The 27,899-nt window shown below is 41.8% G+C and overlaps 1 protein-coding gene across 1 annotated transcript; it reads right to left on the bottom strand.

Moving 5' to 3' along the window:
- Window positions 1-533: 533 nt before the first annotated feature.
- On the bottom strand, window positions 534-18,127 carry LOC132394835 (nuclear factor 7, brain-like). The gene is made up of 6 exons (XM_059971240.1): window positions 17,717-18,127; window positions 17,538-17,633; window positions 7,465-7,698; window positions 4,667-4,689; window positions 4,458-4,573; window positions 534-1,138 (listed from the first exon to the last, which is right to left on the bottom strand). The coding sequence occupies exons 1-6, from the start codon at window positions 18,125-18,127 to the stop codon at window positions 609-611; spliced, it is 1,410 nt and encodes a 469-aa protein (XP_059827223.1). The 3' UTR covers window positions 534-608.
- Between the last annotated feature and the right edge of the window lie 9,772 nt (window positions 18,128-27,899).

Below are 27,899 nucleotides of genomic sequence, written 5' to 3'. Positions count from 1 at the left end.
ACTACATAATTATCAGTTAAATTAAGTAAGGATAGAGGAAGTGAAGAACCAAGAAGAGAAATAATAGAAAATTTATTAACAGAATTAACTTCTGAGGAAACCCAAACCAGACAGTCTTCACAATTAATATAACCAAAATGTAAAGTAGCATATCTTGACTGCCCAATAGTAAAACCTAAAATTGGGTAGGGCGAATCCCCCATATTTTTTAGTTTTCTGAAGATGAACTTTGTTTAATCGGGGGGTTTTATTCTTCCATAAATGAGAAGATATAATCAAATCTAAAGAGTCAAAAAAGGATTTATGAATAAAAACAGGTAGGGCTTGAAATAAATATAAAAATTTAGGCAAATATTCATTTTAATAGAGCTCCTCCAGCATTTTGATTGAGTTGTTTTGGATTTCCTGCATCTGCAGATTTTCTCATGTTCTAAATATTAATTCATTTTTAATTTACTGCCACATTTATATTTCCAACAGTTTTATTCTCAGGTTTATTTGGGTTTAACAATGCGAAATTTGGGGATAAAATGTGATCCATTTTGTGGCAACCTGTTGATGGCAGGTTTTCTGTTCCACTCCTGGTGCCAGTCCTGGACCCAACCCTATTACAGACCCAGAGCGGAACTGGAACATGTTCTCAGCCAATTTTCATCTCCATTCCAAAAAATAGGATAAAGTTTCTCTGTGAATTTATTCCCAGTGAAGGTGTAAAGATGGGACTTGGTCTCCACGTTGTAAAATGAAACTGACCCAGATGCATAACTGAGATAAATTCCCACCCTCCGGGGGACGGGACCGGAAAGGAGACAGGACTGAGGAGAGGTGTTTACATAAAAATTGTCATCATACCGCGCAATGGTCCAGAATCCATTTTCTGGTATTAGTTCAAGTCGTACCTTTCTCTCCACAGACTCTGGAACAACTCCTAAACCCCAACGCTGACACCCTGCCACATCCACCTCCCAGTAATGCCTCCCCGATGTAAATCCTTCCAATCCCAGCAGACAAGATCGACTTGTAAACCTCTTCCTGGAATCGGGAAGATTCCTCCAGTTCCCGGTATATCTCACGCTCTTTAAATCTGGAAGCACTTCAAGCTTCGGACCGGCTGTTTCGACATCCAGAGTCACAGCAACTGGAAAGGGAGGGGGAGTGGGGGAGAAGCACAGAGTTAGAGCAAACATGGGGATCAGGGGTAAGGGGAGGAGACTCTGCCAGCGCAGGTTCTCTCAAAAAAAACAGCTTTGAAAGATTGCAGTAGACACTAAAGGAGAAGGGTTTGGCTTCGATCAACCCCCACTGTTTTGTTTCAGTGGGAACATATGATGACGGGTGTGACAGAGACAGGAAGGATGTCTAAACTTGTGCACTGACAGGCATTAGTCATCCATCTGTGTCAACATGTTCATGTCTGCCGCTGTGTGCCTGGTCTGCGGTCATCTCGAAACACCTTGGCACTGGGCCAAGACCAGGCACTGTTAACTCAAAAGGTACCCCACATTAAATCAGATCTCACACAGCCTTTTTCCACTAACAGACCAGAACTTAACTCAATTAAATCCTTTAACTCAATTTTACTTTTAAGGCCACTATGATTCACACTCCTCCCCAGTGGGTTTGGCACATGCCCTGGGTGCCACTTGAAGGGAATGGCGCCACTGAGCAGTTTCTATTAAAGTCAGACAAGCCATCCTCCGATAGTGAAAAAAGAATTTTCTTCAGATGTATGATCTGTCTTTGATTATCATGGGCGAGAAGCACTAGGATGGCCTTATTTCAGAGCATTTCAGACCATGGAACGTTTCTTCACGAAGAAGAAGGAAAGTGGAGCTGAAGGACGGAAGAGATGAAAGTTGGAGGCAGAGGAAGTTGAGCAAGTTGTTCATGCCCTGCTTTGAAAAGCCTGGAACAAGTAGTTCGACACATTTCATGGAGTCACCTGCACCTGCTACAAGTTTATTAGAATCCAAAGGTGGATCAAGTACAAATGCATCACAAGCCGAGGAGGATGTCAAGTCAGATAAATCCAAGTATGACGAGATTAAGAGTGAGGCTGCCACAGAGAATGTGGACGTGACAGGAGGGGGAAACGATGGTGGTGGTGGTGATGTTGAGTTTATTGACAAGATTTTACCTGACGAGATTGAACCTGACGGCACTGAACCTAGTGAACTGGATGGTGTCAAAGAGCTTCGAACTGTCATACCAGAAGTGATTGAACAACATGACATTGGACTTCTGAAGTTCAACGAGGATACTGGAAAAGCAATTCTGCCTGATGCATTGAGAACAGAAATAATAAATTTGGGTTCAAAGTATTTCCAGAACAGTGAGGGGCCTTTCCAACCGGGTGATCAGAACGAATTCATCCACATGATGGCATCCACTGTTCACCAGAGTTTACTAAGAAGCATTCATAAAGCCAAGTACTATGGTCTCATGTTCTACTCGACTCCTGATCAGGCACACCGTGAGCAGATGTCAGAAGTAGTGAGGTATGTGGAAACTGATTTTGAGAGGAAAACAGTCCATGTTAGAGAGTCCTTCCTTGGTTTTATCCAGATAAGCCAGAAGGATGCTGAGAACTTGGTTGAAAACATCTTGAAACAGCTGAACAAGAATGAAATGGAGCTACAAGATTGTCGGTCACAGTGCTATAACAACGCTGCTGTGGTGGCTGGACACAGAAGTGGTGTTCATCAAAGATAAAGTGAGTAAAACAACCTGGCAGTGTTTGTGAATTTCGACAATCACTCACTCAACTTGGTGGGTGTACGTGCAGCCAAGCAGAATATAATGATGGTCACATTTTTTGGAACCATCGAAGCTCTCTACGTGCTTTTCTCTCGTTCAACACAGCGCTGGGAAAAACTCAAAAACCGCCATGCCTGTGGTTGTTGAGTCGGAGTCCGAAACCAGGTGGAGTTCAAGGACAGAGGCAGTGAAGCCCGTCAACAAGTACCTTGAGGAGATACTTCAAGTTCTCCAGGACATTATAGACAACGAAAATGAGACCAGTGAAACAAGAAGTTACGCAAGTCAGCTGTACAAATGCATGTTGAGTTACGATTTTCTGATTTTGCTAAGATTTTGGAACAAAGTACTCATTCGCATTGACCGTATTCAAAAGAGGCTGCAGGATCCTAGCATGAACTTCCACGATGCTGCCCTGGATTTGAAAGCCCTCCAAGGTCATTTTTATAATGAAAGAGAAGTGTTGGTCAGTGAGTCACTTGAAGAAGGAGTTGGTCTCTGTCAAGAATGGAATATTGAAGTTGAAAGATGTCAGAGATGAAAGAAACGAATGGCTGATGAGAACTCAAGAGACACTGGGTTAACAGCTAAGGAGGAAATGGAAAGAGTCATGAAGGGAACACTCGACCGTCTTCACAGAGAAATGGATGAAAGGTTCACTCGTTTGCATGACAATGACGCCAAGTTTGGGTTCCTTCTTGATGTTGAGGGACTGTGTTACGGTGCCGACAGTAATGACCTAAAGAAGAAGTGCGAAAATTTGGGCAAATTGTACAGCTCTGATGTTGATAGACAGCAGCTATATGAGAAATTTTGGATTGCAGAATGTTGCTATCAAGGCAGGTCAACATGAAAATATCAAGACCTGAAAAGCTTCTTGAATTTATTGTTCAGTATGGAGATGACAGCGTCTTCCCCAATCTTCGCAATGCTATTCAGATAACGCTAACTATCACAGTTTCCATCGCCAGTTGCGAGAGATCACTCAGCAAATTAAAATTAATACTTTCATATTTGAGAGCCTTCATGGATCAAGGCAGACTCTGTGATCTTGCTCTGCTGAGTGTAGAAAGAGTCCAGTTTTTGTACTGTGTCATGTAACACCATGGTCCTGAAAAAACATCATCTCATTTTTACTATGTACTCTACCAGCAGTTAGAGTCAAAATGACAATAAAAAGTGACTTGACTTGAGAAGAAACTGAATAAACTGACTTTGATCACATCATAGATCAATTTGCATCAGTAAAAGCAAGGAAGGTGCAGTTATAATTTTCATATAGTGCCATAATTAGTTAATTAAAAGATTAACAAGCTTGGCTTGTATTTTTGAGCTGATATTCTGGTAAAGTTATCTAAAAGATGTGTCAGATGTTTGGACAGGGGCAGTGTTTGCCATAGGCACTATTTTCCATAGATAAGCCCCTGCTCCTCCCTTGGAGAATTTTCAAACTGTCCCTTGTCTCAAATTGCAGTGTTTCATCTAACAGTCCCATGTATTGATTGTATTGTGCCCCTGAGTTTGTGTGTTCAGGTGTCGGACATCTTCAGCTGCCCACGTGAAACTGATGCTTTCAGCAGGTAGGGTTGGTGCCGGAATAAAACTCCGGTACCTACTCGGCCCTAATACTGCTGATCTTTTCATCTAATTATTACTTAAAGTTGCCTAATCAACGACAAATGAAGCTGTGGAAATCCTACCTGTCTTAATTCCATCATCCAAAGCACTGCACACTGTGTAAATAAAGGGATGATCGAATTTTTCAACGGGCAGGACACATTCTGGCACAAACATTGGTTCAACTTCATTACCAAACCTGCAAATATCAGAGTGGTTTATAACTGAGCCTCAGTAAGTTTTGAGATATGTTACAAATCCATGCAGAGCATCAGTAAGATGTGTGTCCTACCTTCTTCTCTGATGAGCTTCTTCCTGAAATAAACAAAACACAAATCTAAATTGACCGAGATTCGTCATCAACACAAGGAATTTCATGAGAAGTCTATCTTAACTAAAAGGATAAAACACACAGTAAGGACCGGCCGGGTGGTTCACTTCTATCTGGATAGATAAAATTGATGATTGGATTATTTCTGAACTTTTTATTGTAATTTAAAGTGTAGTGGTTTTAGAAAGTTTATGAACCCTGTAAATTTTTCTCTATTTCTGCATAAATATGACCTAAAATGTCATCAGATCTTCATGTAGGTCCTAAAACTAGATAAGGAGAAAATTAAATAAATAACACAAAAATCATTATACCTGTTCATTAATTTATTGAGAAAGTGATCCAATATTACATGTACTTGTTGGAGAAAGTATGTGAACCTCTGAGGCAATGCCTTCTTCAAAAGCTATTTGGAGTCAGGTGGATTGGAGCTGTGGGTTGTAGAGGTGCCCTGCCCTTTTAAAAAAATGACACACAAAATCAGGTTACAGACAGAGCCTGCTCTTCTCAAGAAAGATCCGTTTATGTGTACCATGACTCACATGACTCAATCAAAACAACTTTGAGAGGACCTTGGAAGAAGAATTGTAGAGATGCATGAAATAAAACACTGAACAAGAATGGTGTTCATGGAAGGACACCGTGGAGAAAACCACAGCTCTCCAAAAGTTTGCAAAAGATTATCTGAATATTCTACGATGCTTCTGGGTCAATGTTCTGTGAACAGATGAGACAAAAGTCAATCTTTTTGGTAGAAATGGACACTGCTATGTTTGGAGGGAAAAGAGCATTGCACAACAACACCAAAACCTCATCCCAACTGTGAAGCATGGTGGAAAAAGCACGATGGGTTGGGTCTGCTTTGCTGCCTCAGGGCCTGGGCAGCTTGCAATCATTCAGGGAATAATAAATTCAAAATTGTATCAAGCTATTTTACAGGAGACTATCAGGGTAGCACTCTTGTCTCCTGAGGGCTAATAGAAGTTGAATAATGCAACAAGACAATGTTCTGAAATACAAGTAAATCAACAATAGAATGGTTTAAAAAGAAAAATATTTATGGTTTGGAATGGCTGAGTCAATGTCTTAATAAATAGATAACGAGAGGGATAATAATTGGAATGGTGGAATGGACTCAATGGACTGAATAACTTCTATCTCCCATGGTCCTTAAGTATTACACTGTACTGTTGCCAAAAAGCAACATGTTTCACAACACTTGTCAGTGATAATAAACCTGATTCTGATTCTGAAATTTGAGGTTTCTAGTACAGCATCACATAAGCAGACAAAGTATAGATTCAACAGTTTGCTCAGGAAATGATAGACAATGAATTCCACTGTTGTTAATGGGTGCAGAAAGTGGAGCAAAAGAAAGCTTGTGTGGAGCAGATTTACTGATTGGCCTGTCCCTGTTGTAGGATGGGATGTTAGTCTATATTGTGTATATTCAAAAAAGACTGCAAATATTCCTCAAACAGTTAGTTACAGCTGATGGGTACCCAGCCTAGATGGTAAACTAAATCAGCTTCAGCAGTCAGCCTGAGTTCCCACTCCGGACATGGTGAACCTTGCACCAACTGCACCACATACACTTTCTGTGCATGTTAATACGAGTCATTCTTGAGGTGGCTGTGGATTCCACCAACATTGTGAACCAAAGGTTCATCAAGGGAACACAGTAGATTTGTCAGATTGAATTCAGTTCTGAACTCCTAGGAAATTCTACATTTAATCTACATTTATCACAGTTTTATTAAATAATTATAATTTTTATAAGATTTGAACATTTTACTAACTTTACTAAAGTTGCAGTTTAATCATCTGTACTTTAAAAAAACCTGTATTTTTACAGTACATAGTGGTTCATGCTTACTTACCGGCAGAAGGTGGTATAGCAGTTAAACTAATGATTTATCACTTTGCTCATTTTTCATTGGCTATGTATTAACACATTACCCATGTGATGCAATTATGCAATCAGCGATTTGTTTGATTTATCTAAGGAATTTATGTTATCTCAGTTATAAAAGGTGATGGACTTTTCAGAGGCACCATCTTTATTCTCTTTCACCTTTACATTTTTTGCTGTGCAGACACTGCTCTGCTTTATTTCTCAGCTCTTTATTTAGTTTGCTTAGTATTTGTATGTTTGTACTTTAAAATAAATGATTGTTAGACTTGAGGTTGCTCACCATTCCTGACTCCCAGAAGCACCATAAGGATCAGAAAATAAACAGAGATCCAACAATTGTTACCCAATATTTTGTGCCTGTGCAGTTTCACTTGTTGGCCAGAAGAAACTACAGTCTAATCAAGGACAGAGGAAACAGACAAACCAGTTGTCATTGCTTCCCCTCATGTTGTGGACTCTGAACTGATTCTTGCTCTTGGATAATCTAATCACGACAACTAAATGTGGACACAAGAACCTTCAGGGAATGATCTGCTAAACCTGAGATCATTCTCAAACAAGCAGCTATTTTTCTGTGGTGAACTACATATACCTGTCTGGACACGCCCCCCCACCCCCCACTGACAGCTCCTGTGGCTCCTCCCACAGACCCCAGTATAAAGGTGATTGGAGGCACAGACCCTTCCTCAGTCTCCAGGATGTTGTGTGATGGTCACTTGCTGCTTGTGCTTTCTTCCAGCCAATAAAAGCCTACCTTAATCCACATCTCAGAGTTATTGATGGTGCATCATTTTCATAGTGATTCTTGTAACACACTGAATCGAACTGAAATGGAATTCCTCACCTTCAGAAACAATACATCATCTTTTTCATCCATCTGTTCCAGTAACCTTGAGATTTTCTCTTGGATAGAATTTAAAGTCTTTTGAATCTCTTGAAAATTTTTCTTCATTGGATTGAGAATCCTCTCCTCTTCTTCCTTGAGATCTCTAAGTAAGCACTGCTCTTTCTCAGTGAGAATCTGGTGCAGTTCAGCAAACTGGAATGTAATGTGGGACTGGATGTTCTGTGCTTGAACCTGTCAAATGAAAGATGAAGATTACTATATTGTATTATATTGTCCTGCAACATTAAAGGATGCCATTGAGTCCAACAAGTCCACGTCGGTGCTCAGAGCAACCCGTAGAGTCATAGAAAAGCGCATTACAGAAACAGGCCATTTGGCCTATCTAGCTGGCCTACTCCCATCGACCTGCACTGGGAACATCACTCTCCATATTTCTATCATCCATGTACAGTAGCTATCCAAACCTCTTAACTGTTGAAACCGTTCTTGCATGCACCACTTGTATCGGCAGCACATTCCATACTCCGACACCCTCCAATTGAGGAAGTTTCCTCTCATGTTCCCCTTAAACTTTTCACCTTTCACCCTCAACCAATGACCTCTTGTAGAGTCTCTCAACCTCAGTGCACTGTGAGGGGTATAGATAGGATAAATACCAGCATGCATTTACCCTATATACAGCCCTCATAATTTAATATGCCTCTATCAAATAGCCTCTTAATCTTCTATGTTTTAATTAATAAATTCCTAACCTATTCTATCTTTCCTTATACCTCAGGTCTTCCAGACCAAGCAACATCCTTGTAAATCTTCTCTGTACTCTTTCAACCATATTTATATCTGCCCTGTTGGTAGATGACCAAAACTGCATACAATACTCCAAATTAGGCCTCACCAATGACTTATACAACTTAGATCATAAAACGTAGGAGCAGAATTAGGCCATTCAAGTCTTCTCCACCATTCAATCATGGCTGATCCTTTTTTCCTCTCCTCCTCAACCCCATTTCCTGGCCTTCTCCCCATAAGCTTTGATGCCATGTCCAATCAAGAACCAATCAATCTCTGCCTTAAATACACCCAACTATCTGGCCTCCACAGCTGCACGTGGCAACAAATTTCACAAATCCACTACTCTAGCTAAAAAATTTCTCCTGTTATGAACCCCGTAACTGGGTCACTTACCAGCAAAGATAGAGAGGCCCATTGAAGTCTGATGGTACTATTTTTAAAAGTCTTTATTTATAAAGGGGCACAAAAATAAGATTAATACAGACATTCAGATAAAATATGTCGTCAATACTCAATCTGAAAACGCGGGTATAATAATAATCATCAATTAAGCAATAGCTCTATCATTTGTCGGGGATATTGTTTTGTCCGATGGAAAGATAAAAGTCACTGTCCTTTCAAGCTGCAGCTATTTGGGTTTAAGAGAGACGGTTTTAAACTTGCCCGGGACTTTTATGAGGCCAATCCATTGCGTCGGGGGAGTTGGTTCCCTGTTGTTAGTTCCAAGTCGTTTTCCATGGTACCAGCCACCAGCCCCCAGGCAAGGGAACCAATCGCACGTGGCTTACTTCAAACGGCTTCCCGCTATTGCGGGATCACTAGCATTTCTTCTTGTGCGTCTGAGGAACTGTCCCTACAGCCCCCCCTTTTATCTTAACTCGCCGGGTAGTAGATGTCAATCAGGTTGGGGTGATGCAATCTCTCTCTCAACCAGCCCACTTTGCCCGAGGGCTTAGACGTAGCATAGTCCCCAATCCACAAACGTTGTCTCCAGGAGACAATGGCCAGGTCTCTCTCATTTCCTGGGTCCTCTGAGCCAACCCAATAATGCTCTTGCGATTCTCACAAAGGAGGGGGCTCCCCCGCCCCTTCGGCCCCTCAGAGCTGTGGTACATTCATAACAATCCACATCCCTCTATCCTGAGGCTGTGCCCTCTTGTCCTAGTCTCTTCCACCATGGGAAAACTTTCCACATCTACTTTGTCTAGGCATTTTAACATTCGAAAGGTTTCAAATAGATCCCTCCTCATCCATCTAAATTCAAATTTCATTCCTGGAATCATCCATGTGAACCTCCTCTGGACCCCTTCAATGACAGCACATCTTTCCTAAGATGATGAGCCTAAAACTGTTCACATTATTCAAGGTGAGGCCTCACCAGTTTCTTACAAAGCCTCAGCATCAAATCCCTGCTCTTGTATTCTAGGCCTCTTGAAATGAATGCTAACATGGCATTTGTCGTCGTCACCAACAACCCAATTCCCTTTGCATCTCAGATCTTTGGATTTTCTCCCCATTTAGAAAATGGGCCACACATTTATTCCTACTACCAAAGTACATGACCATGCATTTTCCAACATTGTATTTCATTTGCCTCTTTCTTGCCCATTCTCCCAATCTGTCTAAGTCCTTCTGCATCCTACCTGTTCCTCAATACTACCTGCCCCTCCACGAATCTTTGTATCATGTGCAAACCTGGCAACAAACCCATCTATTCCATCATCTAAGTCATTTACATACAGCATAAAAAGAAGTGGTCCCAACACTGACCCCTGTGGAACACCACTAGTCACTGGCAGCCAACCTGACAAGGATCCTTTTATTCCCACTCACTGCCTTCTTCCAATCAGCCAATGCTCTAACCATATTAGCAACTTTCCTGTAAAACCATGGGCTCTTAACTTGGTAAGTGGCCTCATGTGTGGCAGCTTGTCAAAGGCTTCTGAAAGTCCAAATATACAAAATCCACTGCATCCCCTTCATCTATCCTACTTATAATTTCCTCAAAGAATTCAAACAGGTTTGATAGGCAAGATTTTCCCTGAAGGAAATTATGCTGATTTTGTACTATCTTGTCCTGTGTCACCAAGTACTCCATCACCTCATCCTTAACAATTGACTCAACATCTTCACAACCACTGAGGTCAGGCTAACTGGTCTATAATTTCCTTTCTGCTGCCTTTCTCTTTTCTTACAAAAAAATGGAGTGAGATCTATAATTTACCAATCCTCTAGCACCATGCCAGAGTCCAATGATATGTGCAAGATCATTGCTAATGCTACCACAATCTCTAACTCTAACTCTTTCAGAACCCCATGGTGCAGTTCATCTGGTCCGGGTGACTTATGTACCCTTAGGTCTTTCAGGAGGAGCACCTCCTCCCTTGTAACAGTAACTGCACCCACTTCTCTTCCTTCACACACGACAACATCTGGCACACTGCTAGTGTCTTCCACAGTGAAGACTGATGCAAAATACTCATTTAGTTCATCTGCCATATCCTTGTTCTTATTATTATTTCTCCTGTCTCATTTTCTAGCAGTCCTATATCCACTCTCATTATATTTTTTACATACTTGAAAAGCTTTTTCTATCCACTTTGATAGTATTTGCTAGCTTGCTTTCATATTTCATCTCTTCCCTTCTAATGATTCTTTTAGTTGCTTTCTGTGGGTCTTTAAAAAGTCCCAATCCTATATCTTCCACTAATTTTTGCTTTGTTGTATACCCTCTCTTTTGTTTCTGCATTAACTTTGACTTCCCTTGTCAGTCACGATTGTACTATTTTGCCTTTTGAGCACTTGTTCATCTTTGGATACATATATCTTGCACCCTCCTCATTTTTCCAGTGTTACGAACCCCGTAACTGGATTACTTACCAGCAAAGATAGAGGCATCCATTGGAGTCTGGTGATACTATTTTTAACAGTATTTATCAGTAAAAATGCACAAAAATAATACCAATGCAAATATACAGATAATATACGTCGTCAATACTAAACCTAAAGGTGTGGGTATAATAATAATCAATAAGAAATAAGCTCTATCATTGGCTCGGGGATAATGAATTGTCCGATGGAAATATAAAGTTCGTTTCAGTTCACACAGGCTGCCGTCATTTGTTTGTCGCTGTGTTGCAATTGTTGGAGAGAGAGAGAGAGAAAGAGAAAAACTTGCCGGCTTTCCTTGTTACAATCTTGATCCGTATCCGTCTTTTAGCTAGACCGTTCCATGGAGGACTCGTCACCCAGGCAAGGATGGACACACACACAAGCCCCCCACCAGTCTCGTACGTTTCTCCTGATGTGTCTGAGAGGTGTTCCCCAGACCCGACCTTCATCCTCACTCACGGGGTCTCAGATGTCAATCAGGTTGGGATGATGCAATCCCTCAACCAGACCACTCAGGTTGTCCCCTGAGGGGTTTCAATGAATAGTACAGTACTCAATACACAATTCCTTCTCCAAGAGACAATAGCAGTAATCAGTGCTTCCGTTCCGCTTTTGTTAAGAGACATTCCACCTGGTTGTGTATTCTGTCTCTCTCTCTCTCTCTCATATCCTGACATGTTGTGTATCTCTCTCATTTCCTGGGTCTCAGACCCAAAATAATAGCAATCTTACGATTCTCAAAAAGGGAGGCGGGAGGGCATTGGCGATTCTGGACCCTTCTGTCCATCAGATTTGCTCCTCATTCGTAACACCAGAAAAACACTTCAACATAACATCCTGTCTCCTGTACTCAATAAGTTGATTTATGAAGGCCAATGTACCAAAAGCTTTCTTTACGACGCTATTTGTGGACCAGATCCCTTTGTTTTACCTTACTCCTCAGTGTCTTACCATTCACTGTGTAAGACCTACCCGGATTGCTCTTACCAAAGTGCAACACCTCTCAATTTTCTGCATTAAATTCCATCTACTATTTTTCAGCGCATTTTTCCAGCTGTTCCATTCCCTTTGCAAGTCATAATACCCTCCTTGGTGTACACTTCACTCCCAATCTTGGTGCCATCTGCAAAATCGCTGATCCAGTTTACCACATTATCATCCAGATCATTGATATAGAAGACCAACAATGATGAAAACAGCACCAATCCCTGTGGCACTCTACCAGTCACAGACCTCCAGTCAGAGGGGCAACCATCCACTATTACTCTCTGGCTCCTCTCACAAAGCCAATGTCTAATCCAATTTACAATCTCATTTTGAATGCCGAGCAACTAAACCTTCTTGACTAACCTCCTAGGCAGGGCCTTGGCAAATGTCTTACTGAAGTCCATGTAGTCAACTTCCACTGCATTGCCTTAATCAACATTCCCGATAGCTTACTCAAGAAATGCTATGAGATTGGTTTGACATGACCTACTATGCATAAAGCTGTCCTTAATCAGTCCATGTTTATCCAAATACTTATATGTCCAGTCCCTCAGTCTGCCTTCCAATGTCTCACTGCTAATGTCAGGCTCACCAGCATATAATTTCCTGGTTTATTTTTACAGCTTTTTTTTAAACAGTGTAACAACATTAGCTCTCCTCCAATTGGGAATTCAACTATTTGGAGCAATCATTGGAGCTGAGGGTGAGTCACACAAGTATAACAAATCTGTGGGGATTCAGGCTGGCAGCAATTGTTTTGTTTAGACTTTGGATCAAATTTTCCCACTAGATTTTGTCAGCAAAGATTTGGACAGTTATATCAAACAAGCATCAGCATTTGCACCAGTCTGGAGCAGCTTGTATGACCTGCTCACACTTTGTGTTTGGTTTCAAACTCAGTTTTGAAGTGGTCATATGTTATTCTGTCCAATTTGGTGGATGTGAAAGCTGTTCTGGGGTCTTTGCCTGAAGTGCTTGCCCCTTGAATCTGTTGAACGCTGACAAATTGAAATAATGGAATTGCATCTATCGTTGAAAAGCTAAATTGAAACTGCCAGTGTTTGGTCACTACGCACTTGGATGGCAAAATGATTTCAACTAGAAGCAGTGAGAGTAATTAAACAAACATACAAAGGTCAGTTCCCTGGGGGAAATGAAAATATTTATGAAGACAAAGAATAAGCTGTGACTACCTATAAAGGCAAAGAGTTACAGGATGACGTACGCACTGAAGACAGGGTGTCCATCATGTTCGGTTGCTTGCAGACAGCACACACAAAATGCTGGAGAAACTCAGCAGGCCAAGCAGCATCTATGGAAAAGAGTACATTTGACGTTTTGGGCCGAGATCCCTCAGCAGGACTGAATGAATGGTACTGCAATGGATCTCCACCAAAGATTTGAATATCTCTTTTAGGCAGAGATGCAATGCGTTGTCGTTGCATTACTATGCCTGTTACTTCCTTTTATGTCCTTGCGGCATTTAGACCTTTATTATGAGAAACACGAATGTCATCATACCATAAATCAATGCTCTCAGGGGCACCTTGTTCTATTGGATATGGCATCGGTCAGAGTACCTCCTTGGTGCAGACTGTGAAAGGAAGGATGCATGTTCCATTTCCTGTCAGGTTGAGCTTGTTCATGAGGCTCTCTGTGCAGAATTCTACTGTACTTCCTTGACCTACGAAAGAATAGGTCACCCACACTTCTTAGACTTCACCTGAACTGGAATTATAGGAGGTTTAATGATCTGATCACCAGCTCCCGTTCCAGGGCTGTACTCACTACTGTGTTTGCTTCATTCATGGCTTGTTCTGAATTAGTACCTATTTCACCAGCTCTGGGCTCAGTTTCATTTTTTTACAGTAACAGCAAAGCTTCTTCTTTTAGCTTGAGAATGAATTTGTGATTCAATTACTTGTCTGCTTTCCCCAAACCCTAGGCGTGTCTGAGAAGGGTAGGTGACTTATGTAATTGTAACTATTATAGTATAATAATTAGGGGGAGGTGGAATGTAAGAGCCTTGTATTCTGTACTGCACATTTATTATGTGGATTACAGTAACAGTCACATTAGTGGTAGAAGCAAAGGGAATAAGTTACATATTAATTCTTATTTCATGGTAGTTTCTAGCTTGGGCCTGCAGAAGTCATATATTTGCTTATCGCTGGGATAACTCACTGCATGATAGGCTTAATTGTATGTTTGCTCCTTGCTAATAAAGATCAAAAGAAGGAATTCGACTCTTTGGAGCAATCATTGGAGGTGTGGGTATGTCACGCAAGTATAAGTGGGGTTGCAGGATTGTGACAATTGTTTTGTTTTGATTTTGAGTCAAATTTGGCCGCTGATATCACTTTCTCTCACTTCTTTAAAATAAAGTAAGTAAAATAAAATAATTAAATAAGGTAAGGTACATAGCATCCAGAGTTTCGCCGGTTAGTGGACAGTTTCCCTCCATGCCTCTCTGGACGTAGTGGGGAACTGTGTATGAGGCAGGTTACAGCAGTGGTTTGCCGTTGCCTTCTGCTGGGTGAGTTTCCAAAGAGATCACCAGCTTGTAACCCAGTACAGATGGAAAGTGTGCAGGGGAGCCAGCTTGATTCGAACTCGGGAATCGCTCATCCCAAGTTCCAGCACTGATACCACTACACCACCAGCCGGGTCAAGTAAATACAGATGCAAAAAAAAATATGATCTCCCCCATTTTATTTGACTCCACACATCGATTACCATTCTGATCTGCCAGAGGATCCATTTTGTCCCTTGCAATACTATTGATCTTAATATATCTGTAGAATCCCTTTCAATTTTACTTCACCTTGCCCACTAGGGCAACCTCATGCTTTCTATTAGCCCTTCTGATTACTTTCTTGTCTAGCATTTCTTATACAGTGCTCCTAAGCACCTCATTTGTTCCTACCTGCCTTTGCCTGCTAAGCACCTCCTTTTATTTTATTTGTAAAACAGGATCTCAGCAGCTCTTGAAAACCAAGGTTCCCAGATGTTCCCAGCGTTCTTTACCTTTTTATTCTGACAGGCACATACAAGAACTTTATTTTCAAAATTTCACTTTTGAAGGCCTCCCACTTACAAGTACACTTTTGTCAGAAAACAGCCTGTCCCAGTCCACACTTGCCAGATCCTTTCTGACACCATCAAAAGTGGCCTTTCTCCAATTTAGAATCTCAACCTATCTTTCAATCTATCAATCAATCTATCTTTCGGTATGCTGACTTGGAAACTAATGGCATTGTGATCACTGGATGCAAAGTGTTCCCCAACACAAACTTCTGTCACCTGCCCTGCCTCATTCCCTAACAGGAGATCAGGTATTGCACACTCTCTCATTGGGACTTCTAAATTCAGATTAAAGAAACTTTCTTGAACACATCTGACAAACTCTATCCCATTGAGTCCTTTGACAGTATGGGATTCCTAGTCAATATCTGGAAAGTTAAGATCACCTACCATAACAACCTCAGATTTCTTGAAACAGTCTACAATCTCACTGCAAGTTTGTTCCTCTAAGTCCTGTGGACTGTTGAGTGGTCTGTAATATGACCTCATTAATGTGGTCATACCTTTCTTATTTCTCAGTTCCACCCATAATGCTCACTACACAAGTTCTCTAGTCTATCCTGATTGAGCTCTGTCCTTTAACTTAGCAGTTACACATTGAATTCACCTTGCAGAACCTCATCACTCATCCTACACGTGGCATTGGTACCTACATACATAGACTGTGACCTCTGCCATTCACGCTCCCACTTAAGATTGCTGAGGACTCGATCTGAGATGTCCCAGACCCTGGCACCCAGGAGACAACATACCATCTGGGAATCTTGTTCTCGTTCACAGAACCTCCTTTCTGTTTCCTAAACTAAAGAAGGGAAGGAGCTCACTTCTTCTCTCTCTCCCCCCAAACCTTTCATTCTCAGTTGTAGAGTCAGACTCAGTGCCGGAGATCTGTCACTGCTGTGACATTCCTCAGCAGTCACCCTCAGTTTCACCCTCCCACCCAAAAGTATCCAGAGCGGTACACCTGTTGTAGGGGGAATGTCCACAGGGGTACTCTGCACTGGCTTTTTAGCCTCTTTCCCCTTCCTGACTGTCACCCATTTTCCTGTATATGCAGCTTGTGTGTAACTATCTCTGTATATGTCCTATCTATCATCACTCTAGCCTCCCGAATAATCCAGATTTCATCCAGTTCCAACTCGTTAACGTGGAGTATTAGAAGCTGCAGCTGAATGCACTTCTCACAGGTACAGCCAACAAGGAGACTGGAGTGCTCCCGGCCTTCCCACATCCTGCAAGAGGAGCATTCCACTATCCTGCCTGACATCCCTACTTTTATAACTGAGCAAACATAAAGGAGGAAGAGCAATAAACTGTGAGAGTGGGCAAATTCTACCCACAGCACTTTTGTCTTCTCTGATAGCTAATTCTTCAAATATCTCACTATAATGCCTGCTCTGCTTTACTTTAGTTTGTTCTTGCCAATCAATCCTAAATGCTGAATGGCCACTGCTCAAAGTCAAACTGCCCCTTCATGAATCTGAGTGAACAACGTCTCATCAGGCTTCCAACCACCACTTGGCTGTGGCTTAAAGCCTGGATAGCCTCCAACCTGATGACACGAATGTTAATTTCTCTAATTTCTGACTATTTCTCCCCCTCCTTCCCTCCCTCTTTTCCCATTCACCATTCTGGCTCCCTCCTGACTGCTTCTTGTCTCCTGACTTGCCTATCACTTCCCTCTGGGCTCCCCCTCTTTCCCTTTCTCATATGGTCTATTCCCATTTCCTATCAGATCCCTGCTTTTTCAGCCAATCACCTATCAACAGCCTATCACGTCCCAACTTTTCATTTCATTCCCTCCCCCCACCAGACTTTCATCTCACCTGGTTTCACCTAACACCTGCCAACTCGTACTCCTTCCCCCTCACCCATCTTTTTATTCTGTCTTCTGGCCCCCTCCTTTCCGGTCCCAATGAAGGGTCTCAGGGTGACCCGTTGACTATTTAATTCTTCACTATGAAGCTCGTTGATTTTAGGATTTTTGTTTGCGTTACGAGATCTCCCATCCCCCACTTACTGCCCTGCATCCTGTGCCTAATAAGTGGCACCGAATTCACCTCCCAGCCAGATTCACAAAGTTCATCACTACAGCCAGTTGCCCCGAGCCAGGATGACTTTGAGATGTTGGGCAAAAGCACCCGGTCACAGGAAGAACGTAGAGATGTTACGCCGGAGTCCGAGTCGAAGTCTTTGGTGCTGGAGTTGTGAGTCGGCCGCACTCCCTGCGGCGTCATTGTGCCGCGCTCTAATTAAACAGGCATTACAGAAACGCATCAACCCAAGATCGGGAAATCAGAACTGGACAGCCTTACCCAAACTCTAGATATCTTCTGTTTCTGTTGCTGCTCCATTTCTCTGAAAGCTTGTTGCTTTTTCATGAGATTTTCTATGGCAGATTTAAATTGATCCTGGGATTGGGTTTGAGAATCAGAAAGTTAGATAACAATGACGCAACAAAATAGTCTGGGCATCAAAATCTGTTTGTTTTTACCTTATAGTTTTTAGCAGCTTCTTTAATCGGCAGTAAGCGATGCTCTCTGTGCTCCCGCGCATCTCTACAGACCAGACAGATCAGTGTCTTGTCCGTTTCACAAAACAACTTCAGTTCTTCATCGTGTTCCTCACAGTGAAGATTACTTTCTTTTTTATTAAGATTCAATGGTCGTTTACGAGCTTTCTCGGACAGTCTTGTTAAAACCCAGTTTATCCTGAGGGTCCTGTCCGCAAATTCTTCTCTACATTCTGGGCAGTTGTTTCTCTCCTTCCTCTCCCAAAACCGTGTGATACACGAGCGGCAGAAGTTATGCTGACACTGCAGTGACACCGGATCGGTAAAATATTCCAGGCAGATGGGACAAATTACGTCCTCGGTCCAACTTCCGAGCTGATCGGTTGAAGCCATTTTTAATAACTCGCACTTCCCGATTCGAAAATTGTTTACTTTCAGGGCGGTGCTGAAACCCTGCAGTACGGCGATTGCCCGCTGCAGTCTCAGGGAATGGATGTTACTTTGCTGCCGGTGTTCAGGGTGAAGGTACCTTGGTTTTTCTGATCTAATTCCACAGGACTGAGAAGCATTAGTTTCCAGATCAGGCTTAAGATACCAGACAACCCCAAATATAAACGGACAACGAAAATCTCAGACAATCTAAGGAGGACATAAAAACGAAAGAATTTTTTTATCAAAATATACTATATTCAAAAATTATGTACAATAAACCATTCCATGACTCTCAGTCCTTTACAAATGTTTGCATTACAGTCTTTACATTCCCACACTTTTGCCACCCGCGTGGCACTCTGTTACTTCATATTTACAGACAGTGGTTTAGGGGTATACACCCCACCACCCACCCCTCAACTCCCGCGGGAGAACCCTAGACTGTGGTCCTTCCCCACCGGGCCCTTGCGGTGGCTGCACCGAGTTTGAGTGTGTCCCTCAGCACGGACTCCTGCAGCCGAGAATGTGCCAGTCGGCAGCATTCCCCCACGGACATCTCCGTGTGCTGGTAGACCATCAAGTTTCGGGTCGACCAAACAGCATCTTTGACCGAGTTGATGATCTGCCAGCAGCACCGGATGTTGGTCTCAGTGCGCGTCCCCGGGAACAGCCCATAGATCAGAGAGTCCTCTGTTACGCAGCTGCTGGGGATGAACCTCGACACTGCCCCTTCCATCCTCCTCCACACCTTCTCCGCGAACCCACAGTGTGCAAAGAGGTGGGTCACTGACTCCCGTGGGCAGAGGGGTGTGGACAGGAGGGATCGGACTGGGAGGGCCCCTCTCACCACCAGCCAGGGGAGGTCTTGCTGCCTGTTGGTGAGGTCTGGTGATGAGGCATTTTGCCAGATGAACTGGACAGTCTGCTCAGGGAACCACCCCACTGTGTCCATCACGTCCTTCTCCTGCAGTGCCTGCAGGACCTGACGTGCTGACCACTGCCTGATGGCCCTGTGGTCAAAGGTGTTGACCTGAAAGAACGGAAGAAAATAGGAGCAGAATTGATGCCACTGTCCTGCCACTAACTATGTTGCAGATTGATCTCTGCTGGCCTTCATTCCGCTTTTGTGTCACAATTCCTCGACCTTTCAAATAATCATCTACCTTCACTGAGGTAGATTAAATTATATTAAACAATAGTAATGCAGAATACACGTTGATAGAAGGAATAAACACTGTCATTTTCTAACTGGAGGGTAAATTCACAAATCAGATGTGCAAGATTCCCTAAAGGTTAACTTGCAGGTTGAGTCAGTGGTAAGGAAGGCAGATACAAGGTTAGCATTCACTTTAAGAATCCGATAATATAAAGCAAGATGTAATTCTGAGGCTTATAAGGCCTGCAATTGGAGTATTGTGGTCAGTTTTATAGAACAAAGGACACTGTACAAGCCCTTCGGTGTACAAAATGTGCAGACATTTAACCTACTCTAAGATCAATCTAACCCAGAACTTCTGCTTTTCTGTCATCTACATGCCTATCTAGTAGCTTCTTAAATGCCCCTAATGTATTTGCCTCAGCCATCACCTCTAACAGTTCATTCCACGCACTCACAACTCTTTCTGTTAAAACATCATGGAATTTGGGTCTCTTATCTAAGAATGGATGTGTGTGCTCTCATTGGATAGGGCCCAGAGGAACGTATGAGGAGAGTTTGATGGCTCCAGGCCTGTACGTGCTGGAGTTCATAAGAACGAGGATGTATCGCATTGAAACCTACTGAATATTGAAAGATAGAGTGGGTGTGCAAAAGATGTTTCCAATAGTGAGAGTCTAGGACCAGAGGGACTATAGTTCAGGAATACAAAGACGGCCCTTAGAACAGAGATGAGGAATTTCTTTAGACAGAGAGTGGTTAATCTGTAAAAGTCATTACCACAGACCACTGTGAAGTCAAATAACTACCTATATTTAAACTAGAGGCTGATAGGTTCTCGATTAGTAAGGGCATCTACGGAGAGAGTCAGGAGAATGAGGCCGAGAAGGATGATAAATAATCAGTTATTGAATAGTGGAGTGTGCTCAAAGGACCGCATGGTGTAATTCTGCTCCTGTTTTAATGTCCTACTGTCTAAATTGTAAAAACGATAAAGTGCAAATCATACTGAGGTAGATTGCTAGGCGAAGGGTTATCTTACAAACGGTTCTTCAAGACTCCGATTTTCATGGGACAGAAGCTGTCTTTGAGCTTTATGGTACATGCCTGCAGGCTTTTTTATCTTCTGTCCGATGGGAAAAAAAGGAACATCCAGGGTAGACAAAGGTCTTTAAGTATGATTTAAATTGGGAGATTTTTATATAAATACATAAAAGCACCAAAAAACATTATGGGGCCTTAAGGAGTTTTAATTTTGCTTGTTCCATCTTCCCCACAGATCAGCGATTCTCTCTTGTCCAATTAATTAACTGTTGGACAGTAATCGTGGAATCCATTTACGGCAGAGCATCGCTGCCTGGGGACAAGAATTTCATTCATTACTGGGGGGAGGGGAGTCTTTTCAGATAAATTCCCCCCAACTTCCGCTTGGAAATTGTCATTTTGACTGCTCATTAACGCTTTTTGACACCAAGGCAATTGGTTTTCCGAAGACTTATTAACGGTCTCCAAATGATTAAAGTTAAAGTTAAAATGAACTGACTGAACATTAAATCTCGTAATTAATTCCTTGTTATCAGCAAAATTGGAGCACCAATCCCCCCAAAAAAGTGCCATTGGTGCATTGAGCGGTTGGTTATATATACATTGCATAATATAAATTGAGCGATAGAGGGGAGGAAATAACTGGTTTTGTATAAGATGTTTCTGACCGCCTTAGTGTGTAGCAGCTCAACACATAAAAGGAAGGTATGGCAAAGTAGAGTGGTCACTTTAGGGTGGATCGATGTAGAAGTGGGAAAGCTGAGGTTCAAGTGACTTCGGTGAGGAGAAGATAAGTTTTTTATTTTCCTGTTTGACCTAGTGTAGAAAAAATGATAGTCAGGGCAGTGGAATGATCGTCCTGCAACACATGGGAGATCAGGAAGCCACAAGGTCTCCTCGATGCCTACACCTGTGGGAAGTCCACCCAGGTGATAAACTGTGTCAACGAACTGGAGGTACAGCTGACGAGTTTTGATGAGAAGCTCTGACTGAGTCACACTTCAGCTTTGCAGATAAAGAAACTTTCATTAAAATAAATGAATCAAATAAACAAGTTAATAAAAGTCTACAGAAAAACAGGGTTATACAAACACTTAAGTGTGTGTAAAGAAAGAAAACTGCAAGGACTAACAATAAAACAACTACCTCAGCTCCAATCCAACACCAGTCTAAGGAGTCTCATGTTATTGGTGGGAAGTTAATGGAGGGAATTCTTAAGCATTTCAGCATTTAGAAAACAATGGCCTAATTATAGACAGCCCTGAATGAGTTTATTGATGAGGTGATGAAAGTGACTGAAGGTAGAGTTGTGAATGTTGTCTACATGTAACATGTGACCTTGTCACATGTCAAATATCCATGACCTAGTAGGTTTTGAAGGAAAGAAAATGAGATGTCAGTACATTTGTTTGTAGCACCTAACATCTGTTCTACTTTGTCCTTTCAGGTTGTCAAAATAGCTTCTCATAAGTCCATGGACAATTCCATATGATTGAGAATGAATTTGGTGAACTGGTGGTTAATTATGAATCTTCTGTCCAGTATTGGTGAGCCAGTGAGCATTGTATCTATAGCTAGATTCTATGGATCTCTGAAGTTGTATTTATTTAATTGATTTGTGTGAAACCCCCATGGTTGGTTTAATAGCTTCCATTAATGAGGTTTTGAAAACTCTCTGTGCTGCTGTATGGGGAGAAACAGGCTGACCCTTTGGAAGTTGAATAAGCAGTGAATATTACATAAAACAGAACTGTACAGCACAGGGACAGGACCTTGGATCTGCAATGTTTTGTTGAGCTTTTAAAATTGGTAATAAAAAGCCCAACTAAACACTCCAGAGAAAACAACCCGAGTTTCTGCAACTTCTCATTATTCCACATATCCCATAATCCAGACCAGCATCCCAGGAAACCTTTTCTGTACCCTCTCCAAAGCTTGCATATCCTTCCTGTAATGCTGTGACTGAAATTGAATAATCCTACCTAACTAGAATGTTATAAAGATGCAACATAACTTCCTGGCTCTTAAACTCAATTCCTCAACTAATAAAGTCAAGTATGCCATATCCAACTTTACTACAATCTCAAGCTGTATATAGCCACTTTCAGAGATATTGACTTGAGCCCCAAGAACCTTTTGTGGATCTACACTGTTAGGGTCTTGCCTTTACATTTGATGTCCCAAAGTGCAGCACTCATTTGGCTTTTTAAACTCTATTTGCCATTTCTCTGCTCATATCTATCCCCTGTATCCTTCTACACTATCAACAGCACCACCAAACAGTATCGTCGGCATAACTACTAACCCACCACCTATGTTTTCATTCAACTATTGAAATATATCAGAAACAGCAGATGTCCCAGTATGGATCCATGCAGAACATTTCTGGTCGCAGACCTCCAGCAAAATATCTCCCATCAACCAATACCCTGCCTTCAATGGGCATGCCAATTCCGAATCCAATTGGCTAATTCACTATGGATCCCTTACATCTTAATCTTCTGGAAGAGCCACCCATGAAGGATCTTGAGAATATCCCACAAGGGACATTCTTCTTGGCTCTGGACAAAATCTTCCTGCAGAGACTGGCTAAGTGCTCAACATTCCTTTGTTTTTGTTCCCACCCATAGATGCCTCTCAACTCTACAATAGAATATAATAGCCCTGGACTTCCAGGTTGTGGTAATAATGGCCACATTTTAAATTGGGGGTTATTAAGACATTGGTGATTGGACATGTCATAGGAAAGCAGCATCCATCATCAAAAATCCTCACCTCCTAGCCTATGCTCTTTAATAGTTGAAGAGCCTCAAACTCTCACCACCAGATTCAAGAACAGTTACTACCACTCAACCATCAGGCTCTTCAAAAAAAAAAAGGACAACTACACTCACTTGTCCATCCATTGAGATGTTCCCACAATTAATGCTCTCACTTTAAGAAGTCTACCTTATTATTTCATGTCATTATTTTTGCTATTTATTTAGATTTGCATTTGCACAGTTTGTTGTCTTCTGCATTCTACTTGATCTTTCATTGATCCTGTTTACTGTTATTATTCTAATAGATTGCTAAGTGTATATGTATAAAATGAAATGAAGTAATGCAAAATAATGAGGTGGTGTTAATGAGGTGGCATCAGGGTGCTGGAGCAGGGATCCAATCACAGACACCGCTGTGCACACAGTGATATTAATTGAGCAACAAATCCTGAGGTGCAAACAAAGTCAGCATCAAAGTTCAGGCATAGATCAAAACACCCAAAGAAATCCAAAAAACCAGAACTAGGGAAACAGGCAGTCGATATTCAGACAGATAGTACAGATACAAATGCCAGAAGGCTCAGGAAAATTCATTGGCACAAAAAGGTGAAAACACAGGACTGAAATACACTGAGCAATAAACAGAGGCAGATGATAGGTGGAGCACAATGAGATGCAGGTGACAGCAATACAGGTAATAATGAGAAACAGTTGAGATGAAGTACTCAGTAATAAAGGGGCTGGAGTAGAGCAGGAGTGGGGACAGGAGCACATGACAATATAAAACCACAGACTGACAGCTAGGGGGAACCACACAAATATGGAGTTCAACTGGAGATTGGGTCATTGTCTCATCAGAAATCTGATGGCAGAGGGGAAGATGTGCTTCCTAAAATGTTAAGTGTTTGGCTTCAGGCTCCTATACTTCTCCCTGATGGTAATAATGAGAAGAGGACATATCCTGGGTGATGTGTGTCCCTAATGATGGATGCCACCTTTGTGAGGTATTTCCTTTTGAAGAGGTATGCTCAAGCTGCAATAGTATCTGAGGTGAATGGTCCCTGACAGTCTTGGAACAATCCTGTTTGTTCACTTATTTACTATAACCTGTTCTGTCCATGTTTGCCAATCTGCTTTCCACTCCCAGAAATTCTCCTGCAATCGTCCTACATGACTAATTTACATTGGCTAGTTAACTTATTAATGTATGCCTGTACACCTGGAGCATTTAGAAGCTGAACTTTGGGCATGAGTACCTCTTTTGGACGTGTGCATGCACCAGTTTTGCATTTAGTTGCACAGTGTATGTGTAACTTGAATTGCTGATAACCTTTTGCCTTCACTCTGAGCTGAACAGTAGAGGGCTGTCAAGGCTGAATGAGAGGCAAAGGCTCGTGAGGAGGTGGTTATGGCCATGGAGATTAGGAGCAATAAAGTTCAAAGTAAATTTTATTGTCCAAGTAGATATGTCACCATGTACAACCCTGACATTAATTTTCTTGTGAGCATGCTCAATAAATCTATAGAAATAATGACCATAACAGAATCAATGAAAGACACCCAACTAGGGCATTCAACCACAGTGCAGAGAACAACAAACTGTACAAGTACAAAAAGAAGAAATAATAATAAATAAGCAATATTGAGAACATGACATGAAGACTCCTAGAAAGTGAGTCCATTGATCATGGGAACATTTCAATAATGGGGCAAGTGAAGCTAAGTTATCCCTTCGATTCATGAGCCTGATGATTGAGGGGTAGTAACTGTTCATACCACCAGGTTCAGGATACTTAATTAAGAAAAGAATCAGAAACAGGTTTATTATCACCAGCATGTGTTATAAAATTTGTTAACTTAGCAGCAGCAGTTCAATGCAATACATGATAATATAGAAAAAATAAGTAAATCAATTAGTAACATTAGATTAAAAATAGTGCAAAACAGAAATAATATTTTTAAAAGTGAGGCAGTGTTCATGGGTTCAATGTTCATTTAGGAATTGGATTGCAGGAGAGAAGGAAGTTGTTCCTGAATCACTGAGTTTGTACCTCCTTCCTGATGGTAACAATGAGAAGAGAACATGCCCTGGGTGATGGGTGCCGCCTTTCTGAGGCACTGCTCCTTGATGTTTTGGATACCACAGAAGCTGATATCTAAGATGGAGCAGACTAATTTTACAACTTTTTGTAGCTTCTTTTGGTCCTGTATAGTAGCCCCTCCCCCCATACCAGACAGTGATGTAGCCTGTTAATGCTCTTCATTATACATCGATAGAAGCTTTCAAGTGTTTTAGTGACAAAGAAAATCTCTTCAAAGGCCTAACGAAATATAGCTGCTGTCTTGCCTTCTTTATAGCTGCATTGATATGTTGGGACAACGTAAAGTCCTCAGAACTTGAAATTGCTCACTCGCTCTTCTGATACTTCTGAGGATTTGTTCATGTTCCTTTATCTTGCCCTTCCTGAAGTCCACAATCAGCTCTTTCATCTTATTGACATTGAATGCAAGGTTGTTGCTGCGGCACTATTCAACTAGCTGGTATTTCTCATCTTGTACACCCTCATCTCCATCTGAGATTCTACTGACAATAGTTGTCATCAGCAAATTTATAGATGGCATTTGAGCTATATCTAACCACACAGGGAGTAGAGGGAGTAGAACAGGGCTAAGCACACCCCTGAGGTGCACCAGTGTTGATCATCAGCAAAGGAGATATTATTCCCAATCCACACAGATTGTGGTCTTTTGCTTAGGAAGTTAAGGATCCAATTGCAGAGGGAGGTACAAAGGCCCAAGTGATACAGCTTATAGATCAGAATTTTGGGTGTACTGTCCAGGAGATCTAAGGCCGTGTGAAGAACCATTGAGATTGCGTCTGCTGTAGACCTATTGTGGTGAAAGCAAATTGCAGAGGGTCCAGGTCCTTGCTGAGGCAGGAGTTGATTCTGACCATGACTGACATCTCAAAGCGTTTAATCACCATAGATGTGAGTACTACTGGGCAATAGTTAATAAAGCAGATCTCAGTACTCTCCTTGGGCACTGGTATAATTGTTGTCCTTTTGAAGCGGGTGGGAACTTCTGACTGTAGCAGTGAGAGGTTGAAAATGTCCTTGAATCCTCCAACCAGCTGGTTGGCACAGGTTTTCAGAGCTTTACCAGGTCCTCCCTCAGGGCCTGCTGACTTGTGAGGGTCCACCCTCCTGAAAGACGGCCTGACATCAGTATCCAAGACTGATCACCAGGTCACTGGGTGCAGCAGGAATATTCACAGTTGTAGTTGTATTCTCACTTTCAAAGCGGACATAGAACAAAGATCAGATGTTTCATGCAAAAACAGAAAGAGGAAGAGAAGCATGAATTGGACAGGGAGCAGAAGACAACACTGGAAGACAAACTGAGGTAGCAAAGGATTTATTATCAAAGTACATATGCAGCATACATAAGGTTTATCTTCCCTACAGACAGCCATGAAACAAATAAGAACTGTGGAGCCTGTTCAAAGAAGGAAAATTCAAAACCCCCTTCCCCCCACAATACACAAAATAAACCATGAAAATGGCAACAAAAAAGTGGAAAAACATAGAATATAAAACAAAATCAAAAGTTATATTTCAGTTCAGCTCAGTGTTCCTCATCTCCAGCAGAAGTTATTGCAGAATATCTTTCAAAGATGAGGTGAAATGATGGAAGAACAATTAGAGTTGCTAAAGCAACAACAGTCCACCGTCACTGCTTGCGAAACATTGGTAAGGTAGTTTTTGGTTTTCTGAAATCTTATCACTAATGCTCATGTATTGCACAAAGCCATGAATCATTTGCTAGAAAATGACTTTGGCACATATGGTGGTATTTTGGTTTCCACTGCATGTGCATAAATCTGAGATGGGTAATCTGATCTTGTGCTCTTTGTTAGAAACATAATTAGATGTTATTCTATTATTTGCATTAGGATAGAAGACAGGCTGGTTCTGTAGCTGGCTCATATGCTGACCCAATCCCACACTCTCACTTGGTGGTTAAATCTAACCTTGTGACATTCTTCTCCCTGCCCTGCTCTCTCCAATTTCATTTTATCAGTTTGAGTGGGTGCCTGGGGCTTTTGAAAATGGGCAGTTCTAAAATGGTTCAGACTATCTTGTACCTAGTTTGGAACAAGTGATGCCTAAATTTGGGTATCAGTTAAAAGGGGATAGAATTGTTAAAGTGCATAGCATGCAGACGTCAGAGACCAGGGTATGCACAAAGCTATCCAATGATGTATTATTTTTATGTCACCCAGGCAAAATTGAAGACTGGGAATACCAAAATGAGTCATCACCAGAGAGCCTGGACTTGCATTAGCTTCAGAGCAAGGGCCACGGCCTATGTAGGTCACTACTGGAGAGCCTTTGTCAACTTTGCTCCCCATCACATTGCCACCCATTCCCATGTTGGCATCCTCTAATGTCTCCATCTTCTGCTGAATCAATGCCCTGATCACTTTCCCTGTATCCTTTTGCTTAGCTTTCTGGAACAGGAAGAGTTACCAAAACAAAGATGCCTTCTATTGACAGGGGCTTAGAACTGCATGATGGAACATTGGCACATTTTCCAGTGTGCCAGCTCAAGAGATAGAGTTTGTAAAACTTTGGTCTGATTTTATCGTCATTTCTGTGACCATCTGTGCTTAGTTAATGGTGTTGTCTTTCATTTAAAGCTGTGCTTTCATAAAGGTAAGAGGGGAATCAGTGTCTATTAGTCTTCAGTAATTTCTTTGTGCTTCTTT

The sequence above is a fragment of the Hypanus sabinus genome, chromosome 5 (assembly GCF_030144855.1).
Source record: "Hypanus sabinus isolate sHypSab1 chromosome 5, sHypSab1.hap1, whole genome shotgun sequence".
NCBI classification, from domain to species: domain Eukaryota; kingdom Metazoa; phylum Chordata; class Chondrichthyes; order Myliobatiformes; family Dasyatidae; genus Hypanus; species Hypanus sabinus.
Note: the sequence above shows the minus strand (reverse complement) of the source record. Positions and strands in the feature narration are given on the sequence as shown.